The 12,074-nt window shown below is 35.8% G+C and overlaps 1 protein-coding gene across 1 annotated transcript in view; it reads right to left on the bottom strand.

Moving 5' to 3' along the window:
* MYO1D (myosin ID) overlaps positions 1-12,074 on the bottom strand; it is a 376,233-nt gene that overhangs the window by 201,061 nt on the left and 163,098 nt on the right. Inside the window, exon 15 of the mRNA XM_031967606.1 lies at positions 3,040-3,206. Within this exon, the coding sequence (XP_031823466.1) occupies positions 3,040-3,206 (167 nt within the window). The remainder of the gene's footprint in view (positions 1-3,039; positions 3,207-12,074) is intronic.

Genomic DNA, 12,074 nt, shown 5'->3' with positions numbered 1-12,074 from the left:
AATAACATCAATTGAGTAATGAGATCTAAAGCCAGATTACAAGAGCTTGAAAAGGGAATGAGAGCAGAGGAAGTGGGGGCAATGAGGACAGACAGCTTTTTTCCTAGAAGTTTATCTGTAAAAGGAAGGAGAGACATGAAATGACAGGTGATAGCAGGTGATTGAGGTGAGAGTCAGATTTGGTGAGAAGGAGAGCTCATAACTAATCTGGGATAGAGCAATTTCTTTAGTGGTGATGGGAAATGGAAGACAGATTTCAAATGGCTGTAGTATATGTGGGTGATGAAAGACAGCAGCGAATGCAAAGATGCAAAGGTCTGGCATGCATGAGAGCATATCAGCAAATGGGATTCTAGCAGCCTGGATTTATATTGCACGTCTCCTTCAAGGGGCTCAATTACAGTGAAACAAGCATGTTCTCAGACTACACATGTTTCCGCAATCCTACGGGGATGAACCCCTTAACCAAAAGAGAATCTGATACACAGAGTAGTTAAAACAGACCTTCTGGAATTTACAGCTGCATAAAAATAGAAGCAAAACGCATCCTGTTTCCTTGGCTTAGTAATAAGCAGTATGTTAATGGGTTTGTTACTTTCAAAATTGGTTATGGTGAAAGGTCCCGTTTCTGGAAATGCTACAGATAATGTTAAATTTAATATCTGAGGGCACATGCCTTAAAAAAAAAAAAGCAATCCTATTATAAAAATACAATAACAAAAACAAAATCCTCTGCTAAAATAATTTCATTCATAAGGATAAGAAATTAAAAAACTATACATGGGGAAAAAAATCCGTCAGGATAGAGAGGAGACTAGATGACACAGTTAGAAATGGGAAACAAATGTTAAGACTCACAAAATAAAGAGATGGACAAACTAAACAATGGTATATAAGAAAGGATAAGGGCAACCAGAAAATTAAAAAAAAAACAAACAAAAAAACAACCACCCAAAAAACCTAAGTAAGAAGAAGTGTCAATATTTGAATAACATTATAGGTAAAAATGGTCCAAACAAGTTGGAAATATTTTCAGACATACTGTAAAAACAGGGTATGATGACACTGCTATATCACTCTTAAAGGTTTTCCATTATCTAACAAATCAATGCAAAGTCGCTCTTCTCTCCTTCCCTAAGGCAAAGAGCGTGACCCTGGTACCTTAGCAAATCACATCCTGAATGGTCCTGCTAATTATAAAGCTGAACTCAGAATAAATCTGCCATTTGACAGCATCTTTTCCTCCCCCAAAGACCTCCAAAGCTTTCAAGGTCATTGGTACATTAAAAATCCCTATCTGTCTCTCTCTCTAAAAGACATGAAGATAAAGGAAAGTGACAGGTAGAAACCTAGGTTTAAACTGATAATCCTTAATAAAAGCCTGCACAACTTGAGCCAAGAAATCACTGTAAAATACTCATTTGAGCAAAGAGAAACATAGTCCTCTCAGCACCACAGTCTGCTGGTCTGCTGGAGCTCTAGCTAGCTTCCATTCCACTCCCCATTTTCAATTAAAGTATATGACTCTGAATGAATATGGGATTGCAATAGAAAAACACTGAAGGCCATAATGAATCAGTAATGCAATTGATTTCCATTTCATGTGCGGCTTGAGGAATGCGTTCTGTTACTTTATAGTGACATGAAATTTAAAACAGAAACTGGACTCATCTGAGATAGAAAACTGGAGTTTTCCAGAAGCATATTTTTTATCTAAAATAGATGGTTTTCAGGGCAGCTGGGTGGCACAGTGAATATAGTACCAGTCCTGGAATCAGGAGAAACTAAGTTCAAATCTGACCCCAGACATGAGCTGTGTGATCCTGTGCAAGTCATTTAACCTCAATTGCTAAAAAAAAAAAAAAAAAAAAAAAAAAAAAAAAAAAAAAAAAAGGATGACTTTGGTGGGATAGGTTACATAGTAAAATACTGAATCAAAATGCCTCTTTAAATAAATGATATAGGGATTACTTTTTGACCTTTCCAATTTTATACTTATTGATGGGGTCCCACTAAGCTCATTTTCTAACTTATTTCTCTAACAATAAAAGAACTAGAGTTCATTTTCTTTTGAATATAGTAGGAAATCTAAAGTTTGAGGGCAGAGGGAAGCCAAAGAAATAAAAAAAAAAGACTGACTGAGTACAATTTATATAGTTTGTAATTCATCATTAACAGCCTTGCTCTTTATTTCTGTCTCTCTTACTTTTCCCATCTGTCCTCTCAGAGATTGAGCCTCACATCATACCATTCTAATCACACTACAGTTTGGCCCAGAGACTACTTCCATCTATTTCCCAACTCAGCTCATGTACTATTTAACCTCCATTCATTTTTTACAAGTTACAGTTAGAACATATAAATAAACATCTCTGCATTGGTTATGGAGAATTGGCTGTAAATCTTATCATAAGTTCTTGTGTTTTCAAGACAATGCAAATAGATCACTTTTGCTAGAAACTACCAAGAAGGCCAAACTAAAATTACCTTTAAAAGTTAAATTGTAATTTCAACCAGGCAAAACTGACAATTTAGAGACAAGGGTTAGGGAGCAGTTAGATGGCACAGTGGATAGAGTACTGGCCTTGAATCAGGAGGATCTATGTTCAAATCTGGTCACAATACTTAATGCTTCCTAGCTGTGTGATTCTTGGCAAGTCATTTAACCCCAATTGCCTCAAAAAATTAAAAAAAAAAATCTTTGTTTTGTATAAGGTTTATGTTTTATTTAGTTCAAGAATCCTCATTTAATGATGTTATACTTTAAATATCATTTAAATATTTTAAAATTAAATGTTTTAAAATATTCTTGAACTTAAAGAATCTCTGTCCCTCTGCTTTCCCCTAAATTGAATCGAATTTTAAAGACCTCATCTCCTTTCTCCAAGAAAGGATGCATTATTTCCCAAGATCATTCATGCTAACAGATGAGGGACATCTTTTACTGGTTCTAGGATTTATTCTTTGTTGCCATCATCTGAAATGTGAACATTAGGAAGACTATCTTGTTCACAAGATACTTTGAAGAACCCTGCTCACCTGTGAAGAAACTTCTCGTAGGTCTGACGGTAAGCAAATCCTGCCCGCCTCACTCTCACATTTTCCAGTAGCCCGAGATACTCCACCTGATGCCGGCAACGCTCTTCATCAAACAGCTGAGGGGATTTTTTGTCATTTGGCTTAATGCAACGTACATAATATGGTTCCTAAGGACATAAAAATTGCATATGATAAGTTTTATTTGAGAATAAGTTCAGACTAAGGTGATCCTAGTTATTTTTTGTTCCTTTTACAAAACAGAAACTAATTATGATATTAAAAATAACTTGAAAAGCTCAGGGGAAAATACAACTCTTTACATTAGTGACTGGTACATCCATGACTTTTCTCACTCTCACTCATTTGCCACATGTGACTAAGTCATGACCACAAACAGAAGACAAGACAATCAGCATAAGGTATGTTCCCTGTTGTTCCCTGTTATCATGGGACCTATGGACTATTATATATGTATTTGTAATCTGTTTAAACTGTGGGAGATCCTGGCCCTTGAGTTATATGTTTTCCTCCTTTACCTACATTTTCTTCATCTGGTTTTTCAAAATGCTTTAATTCACCCTTCTGAGACCACTGTATACAAATACAGACATGGTAAAAAGTCTAAAAATGTTTTCACCACAGAATGACTGTAACAGAATAACTCTAATGAGGATTTGCAAACACATCCCCTGTAAGACTTTTGATTAAATAGAATTCACTGGAAACAGATTAAGAAAGCATTTTATAAAGAGTTTAAAAAGCTGAGGTTAAAATGTAATTCTATATGTAATTACTGAATACTACTGGTTGAGCTGGGGAATCCTGTTAGTCACTGATGGTCATTCTGCATTAAGAAGCAGAAGCTCTTTCATGCTTTTTGGAAGAGGCATTGTAAAACACATAAAATAGTTTGGCCATGATCATGCTTGATAAAAACATTTTCAATTTAACCAATTTCCTGTCCATTTATGTTTTTTGAAATCTTTTGCTTTAGAAATGATCAACTTGATTGAGCTTAATATGCTAAAAATTCTACCTATTGTGGTCAATAATAAATGTTAAACAGAAGCTATAGTAATTTTTTTTGGGAGGAAAAAAACCAAATCATGCAATCTTGCCCTTATCTTATCCTCTTTAAAAGTTATCTCAAGTCAGTCGCAAGATTTACTAAGCACCTACTACATGCCAGGTACTGTGTTAAATTCTGTGGGACTTCCCAATCTAATGGGGAAGAAAATATGCAAACAACTCTATAAAAACAAGAGAGAGAAAGGATCACTTAAAAAAAAAAAAAAAAACAGCGGAGGGAAGTCACTAAGATTAAAGGGGATTCGGAGAGACTTCCTGAACAAGGTGGGATTTTTGACTGGCTTTTGAAGGAAGCTAGGAAACAGAGGAGAAGATGAAGAGAGTTCTAGGCATGGGGGACAGACAAGGGAAAACGCTCCAGGCCAGGGATGGAGCGTCTTGTATGAGGGAAAGCAAAGAGGCGACTTGTGGGATCACAGATTATATGGATGCAAGTAAAACAAAGAAGATTGGAAAAGAACATCGGGGCCAGATTATGAATGGCTTTAAAAGCTAAACAGAGGGTTTTAGATTTGATCCTGGAGGCAACTGGAAACCACTGGAATTAATTGACTGCGGGGAAGAGTGACATGATCAGATCTGTGCTTTAGAAAGATCAACTTGATAAGTGAAAGAATAGACCTTCTGGGGAGAGAGATGAGGAAGGGAGACTGATTATTAGACTGAACAGGTGTGAGATGATGATGGACATTATTAAGGCAGTGTCAGTGTACAGCTTAGTGGTGCTTACAGCATCAACCTGGAGTCAGGAAGACTCATCTTCATAAGTTCAAATCCAGCCTCAGGCAGTGACCAGCTGTGTGACCCTGGGCAAGTCACTCAACCCTGTTTGCCTCAGTTTCCTCATCTATAAAATGAGCTGGAGAAGGAAATGGTAAACCTCTCCAATGTCTTTATCAAGAAAACCCCAAATGGGGTGACAGAGAGTCAGACATGACTGAACAACAGTGCATGAAAAATGCATTCCAGTACACATGATTCATGTGAGATTACAGGAAGCGCACTAAGATACTGGAGAATGGGAACTGCATCAATTTAATTTGAATAGCACCAAGGCACAGAGGCATGTGCAAATGTCCACTTTCATTCAGTCAGTATTTATGGGATGCACAGCATCATAATAAGCATTTGAAGTAAGACCAGACAAATAAACCCATCTGTTATCTGCAACTTTATCACTAACCTTCCTACAATGGAGCACCCAAATGGAGATGATATTCTGGGTGCAGTGGTCAGGGGAGAGTACAACAGTACCATCATTTTCTTAAACCTAAACACTATGTGTCTTGTAATATGATCTAAGACTGCAGAACCTTCTAAGAAAAAAGGAAATGTATGAACATTTTTTTAAAAAAGTAAGTTGTATTGGGCAGTGTGATGGAGATAAAAAAAAAAAAAGCCCTGGCTCTAGACTTAGAAGATATCAGTTCAAATCTCACCACAGACATGTTCTGCTGGTATGATCCTGGACAATTCATTTCCTCTCCCTGGGCCTTGGTTCCTCATGTGTAAAGTAAATGATTTGGACTGCATTGTCCATAGGGTTCCTTTCATCTATATATCTATGATCTTATTATATGGTCCAAAATAACCAGGAAATATAATCCAGCAGAATATTTAGAATAATTAATGATTGTCCTGGTAGAAGGAATTTAATGAAAATATCTGGAACTGAATACTAAAGGATGGAATAACTCACATTTCACAGAATCATAGACTTTAGGAAGGAATCTCAGTGGTTATTAAGTGTAATATGTACCCAAAAAGAAATCCCTCTTACAACACATCTCACCACTGGCAGAGCCAGGCAGTTGGCAGAATCAATTGGATAAAAGTTACAAAGAAACAAATGAAGATGATATTGGGAAAAACTTCCCCATGATTCTAGCTGTCCTGAAGGGAATGAGCTACTCAAGAGGAGATGGTTTCCCCCTCCTTGGAGGTCTTCAAACAAGAGTCAGATGATTCCTTGTTAAGTATGTGATAGGTGATAGATATGAGTATAGGTTGAACCAGATGGCTGCTGAGGCAGGTTCCTTCTGACACTTCTACTTTGTGATTCCTAGAAACCAAGAGAGCCTTATCGATGTGGTTTGACCAGGGGCTGCCATTTCCCTCATCATCTTAATGATCTTAATAGATTCGAACATCTCAGTCATTTTTTATTTTTGACTGGTGAATCCTACTGCTGACTCGAGTTTGCCATCCTTACCAATATCAAGCAGTTCCTCCCTCATCTTGTGTTTAGGACTTGAAGTTTCATCATCACAGATTTGATTCAAGGTTCAATTTGTTGAGAACTATGGTTTTCATCTTTGTCATGAGTTTGTAAGTTTTTCTAGTCTTGGAGTACTTGGTATTTCGTAAATGTGTCATCTATAGTAAGTGCTATAAATATTTATTCCCGTCTCCTTCCCCCTGTGCTTTCACCCAAGTCACTGAGGACACTCAACTAACTTCATCCTTCTACACTGGCATTAAAGTACTAATAGACACCTTATGTTTGGTCATTTATTCAGTTCTAAATCTACCCACCTATCCTCCTGCCTAGCATATACTTCTGCCTTGTTCACAAGGAGAGCATGGAAGACTTTGATAAGCACCTTGCTAACTAGCTTCATTTCCTTTTTTTTTTTGGAGTGGGGAGCAGAGTTATAAAGCTAAATAGATTAATACCATTTCTTTGACCTACTTAGTTAAGTAAACTTGCCAAAAAGAAAGAGAAAGGATAGAAGAAAAAAAGGAAGAAAAGAAGTAAAGAAAAAAAAGTTTTCCTTTTTTCCCTATATTCCTAGGAATATAGATATACTATGTTATTTTTATAAAATATTCTGCAATTTTTTGTCAGGAATTGATATAATGCTTTAAAATTTACAAAACAATTTCATTGTAAGAATCCTACCTGCCCTACTTATCATATCTCTTTTTCAGAAGATTAGAGTTCATTATGGAATGGTGGACAAAGAGTTGCTCTTGAAGCCAGAAAACCCTGGTTCATATCTCACTTCTGACACACATGGGCTGTGTGATCCTGGCCAAGTTATTTAACTTCTTATTGCTGTAAAGTAAATCTATAAAATTCTAACTTACAAAGAAAGTGCAGATTTGCAGTAGTAGAGGGAACTGCCTTCACCAATGAAAGTCAAGGTGCAGTAGTGGAAACTAAAAAGTTATAACTGAAGGACAATATGGAAACTTGTTAAAAAGGAATGGAAAAGTTGGGTTGGGAAAGTAACAAGAAATGTGGTAGCCATATAAGAAAAAGACATGAATACCAAATGATTATCACCGTCCCTCTCTCCCATATCATCCAAAGGCAATTGGGAATAGATTGCTATCAAGACAATAATAAGACATAAATTATATTTGAGAAATATTATCTTGCCAGCTGTGTATTAAAGTAACACCCAGGAAAGAACAGGAGCTCTTTCTAATCGGCTTTTGTATAACTCAGGTGTGAGGTGAGGAGAGCTTGGATGAGGTGAATGTTGAAATGGAGAACAAATGTTATGCTGAGGAAGAATACTAAAAGAAAAACGTGGCTGATGGTGAGAGAAGGGAATCAAAGAAGAAGAATAAGTCTAAAATAATCTTCAGGATTAGGAACCTGAGGAGCAGGAGGTTAATGGAAAGGAACAGGGTCAATGACCTTGGAAATGGGAGAAAGAACAGTGGTTTTCTTCTTTAACTTTTCAAATGTTTTATTGATGCTTTGTCATATCTGTCACTGACTTTCCCCCCAACCTGTAACCTCAAATAGAAGTTTTTCCTTATAACAACAGGAACATTGGTTTTCAATAATAATATTCATGTTTTAGCAAGACCTTGAAGAGATGATGACATAAAGACAGTGGAGAATTTATAACTGAAGAGGTAGTGAGTTTTACCTGGGTGATGAAGATTTAATTTAAAAGCTAAAACTATGAAATGAGCAGCTGAATTTCCTAGGGAAATGAGCACATTTCGAGTAGATTCAGGATAAGATGCTTTTATTTTAAATACTTAGTGATGCTTTTGTATAAAATTATACTTTCCCCTTTAATTTCCATTATGTTTAGGCAACAATGCAAAATGGTAAAGTGATTACTAAAGATGTGATGCTTTGATAAATGAGGAAATATGTTTAGAAGAATTGCATGTGTTTAACCTATATTGGATTGTTTGCTGTTTAAGGAAGAAAAGTAAGGGGAAAGGAGGGAGAAAAATTTGGAACACAAGGTTTTACAAGGGTAAACGTTGAAAACTATCTTTGCATGTATTTTCGAAATAAAAAAGCTACTATTTTAAAAAGCCAGAAAAAGAACACATGAACCCCTCCCAATTAAACACCAAATTTGAAATTCTGAAAAAAAAGGAGAGGTTACTAAGAAAAACCTTGATGTTTATTTATATGGACACTAGACAAATAAAACCATTTGTAAGAATTTCTGTTATAATTAAACAATAAATTAAAAAAAATCTGTCCTGGCTCAGATGTTAAATTTATTCTTTAACTCTATGAAGAATACTTTATAAAATGATACCAAAGCAATTAAACTACACATCCCTCCATTTTGTTAACAATCAGTAAGTCATAACAATGGGAAATGATATTTAGGATTGATCAAAATCACTGGTTTTGTTTAGTTGAAACATGATGCACAATGGAGTTATATTATTATTTAAGCATACTTTTATATTTTAATTTCTCTCAGTCCATGTGGGAGGCAATATGAATTGGGAGCCAGCCTCAAAATCAGGAAGATCTGGCTTCAAGGAACACACCTCAACACCTTTATTGACTGATAGGATCCCAGGCAAATCTGTTAATCTCTCAGTGCTCTATACAGTTCTGCAAGACTAAAAATCACAGAGATAGTGCCAATCTGCACTGGTAGAGGGACTTTCCTTATCCAGGAATTTCATACCAAGGAATTCACAGGTTGAGTCCCTCTCCTTATTCATATAAAGAGGCAAAATACATTTTCAATTCTAAATAAGCACTTATTTATTTTTCATCCAGTAACTCTAGTTATGGCACCAACTGTAGGGAAACCCAAATTTAAAATTTAATGGAACATAAGTGGGGGGAATTGTATTTTTATACAAAAACATTACAAATACTGAAAATGAAATCTCTCAAAGCTATTCTCCTGGATATACCCAGGGTTTCTAATCTCCTTTCTTCCCTTTCCCCCAAAAAACTCTCCATGCTTTGCATTCTTATGTCTTCATTGTCCAAGTATTTTTTTGGAAGCCTAATTGTGCATGACAGTGGACTGTGTTAACTAGGCTCTTATAATGAAGACACATTAATATATACTAAGAAGTAAAAGATAGGACAATATCATAAAAAGGTAATTGATATAAAATTAATAGTGTATTTTAACGCAGGGGTCAAGAAGAAAGTTTGTAAGTGAAATTTTAATAATGGAAATTTCAAGTTCAGAAAGAACAGATCCAGAAAAGCCATCAGCTTTTCTTTTTATAAACCCTGGAAATCTTCATGGAAAAACTAGATTTTCTGGAGATGTTTATGTGATAAAAGAGGGGCAGGTTTGCACTTATGGATGAGGGGGAGTAGAGTATGGTATATGAAGAAGGACTATGTAGACATGCTGTGACCTGGGAGAGCCCTTGGTACCAGGAGTAAAACACACTTAAAGGAAATTTTTGCAGCTTTGCTAAGGATGCACTAAGAAATCAGGCAAATTAAGGACTAATTAGGAAATCTCAAGTGTAGATTTTGTGCGTGGATTTTTGGATTTTGGAATACTTTATTTCATTTGCAGGCATAATCAGCTAAATCTACAGTCTTTTAGTGAGTTTTTAGAAGTATCTTTTTAGAAGCAGTGTGATATAATGAATAGAGTTGGCTTTAGCAACAGGAATATTTGAGTTCAGAACTGGTTTCTGCCCTATAAAGGCTGTGTGATCCAGGCCACATCATTGAAATTCTCAGTATTCTAGAAAACTCTTTAAAATTAGAAATTGCAGAGGGGATTCCAACCTGTATAAAGGGAAGTTCTGCCCTCCTGCCAATACCCGAGAACTTTAACAAGTCTAGTCTCTATTCCTAACCCAACTATCTTGAAAACTTAATAATTTGAACAGGGTAACTTTCATTTGGTGTTGGAGCATCATCTGTGTAACTGTTTTGATTTGGTAAATTAGGTTTTTTTGGTTGATATTTTCTTTGGCACTAGCCACATGTCTGTACAAATATCCAAACAAAGCCCATACAAAGATCATGTAACGGTATTCATGGGAACCAGGAACACCTTTAATTTACCCTAATTTAGTGGCTTAAAACAGTCTGTCACTATGGACAGTAGATTTTATATAACTATTACTATGTTTGATGGTTAAAAGAATTGTGGTCTCTAATGCAGTTAAGAGATTACAATTTCTTAGGTCATATTATTACATTTGGGACATTAATTGGCAGGAACTAAAGAAAGTAAATTATTTTTAAACCATTTACAATGCAAGGTTTTCCTACTCCATATATTTGAAAGGCTTCAGAAATGTCAGGGGGACAGAGGCCCAGTGACCTCCAACTGAAGGAAGAAGAGGTGTGCATTGTCAATTATGGCAGGCAAAGTAGTAAAGTAGTGAGTTTTTATACAAGGAATATATAAAGTAGATCAAAATACACTGTACTTATATTATGAGCTAAAAAGTTAAAGAATAAGTGAGATTCAAAGATGGCATATTATTATTGCCCTTTGTTTTAGAGGAAGTCATTGCTTATCAAGTATTTGTTTCTGCATTTGGAGATAAGGCTAAGAGATTATCTGTATGCTCAGCATTGTTTCCCACATTACATATACATAAGAACATTGTCATGGGGTTACAATAGCCACTGTGTACAAAGCCTGTCTCTATTCATGAATCTATTTTTTTTCCCCCAATCCTCAAACCCCAGTGAGTACAGAACCATGGATGGAACCATTAGTTGTTCTAACTTCCCAGAATTCCATAACATCAACTGCAACCCTCAAGATTTTATATCTGTTAAGCATCCAACCCCTACACAACTTCTGCATTGCCCATGATTGAATTAATGTTTATTTTGAACAGGTCTATTGGAAAACTTCCAAGACTCTATTGTGGGTCATCCCTGCTGGTAACTTTGATTTTTAGACAGCTTGGAAACAAGGATGATGATACAGATAATAAAGGTAATCCCTATTTTGAAGAATTATGGTTCCATCTGAAATCTGAAGGCATACTGATGCAACTCTATCTGCTGGTCATCCAGCTTTCTTTGTTGTCTGCCATTTTGTAATAGACTTAATACTGTCCAAATTATGGGCTTTCACCTCTTCAGGGGTGCATAGGTGTGTATGTATGTTTAAAAAGGGTTTCTCTAGTATAAATCATGTAACTTTAGTTTTTTTCATGTTTAAATTCAATATATGGCACTGCATAGACTCTAAAACCCATTCCTCAACTAAGAGGTCTTCTGGGCAAGATTTGTAGAGAGGTCGAAGAAAAACACTCAAATTCCTTATTTAAAAGCCCAAAGACCTCTAATGAATCATACTCTTTTGATTTAGAAGTATTCTGAAAAACTGGAAGTCTAGCCAACCAGCAGCTTTCCCATACTTTGTTAAATTGTCATAAGTTCCTATCATGCTTCTTCAATTCAATGATGATAGGGAATGTATTGGACAAGACACTCAATTGTGACAAGTGGAAATACATATTATGGAACATGCTAATGATTTAAACAACCTTCATTGATTAGTTAAAAGTACTTATAAATACCTAGGCAGTTAAGAGATGCAGTGGATAGTTTTGGGCATGGAGTCAGAAGACCTGGGGATGAATTCTGCTTCAGACTTTTACATAATTGTGTGATCTTGGTCAAGTCATTTAGTCTTTTTTTCAGTCAATTTTTTTTTCAGCTGTTAAAATGGAGATAAAATAGCACTGACCTCCCAGGGTTGTTGTAAGGATCA

Source organism: Sarcophilus harrisii, chromosome 4 (genome assembly GCF_902635505.1).
Source record: "Sarcophilus harrisii chromosome 4, mSarHar1.11, whole genome shotgun sequence".
NCBI classification, from domain to species: Eukaryota; Metazoa; Chordata; class Mammalia; order Dasyuromorphia; family Dasyuridae; genus Sarcophilus; species Sarcophilus harrisii.
This window is presented reverse-complemented; position numbering and strand designations above follow the sequence as displayed.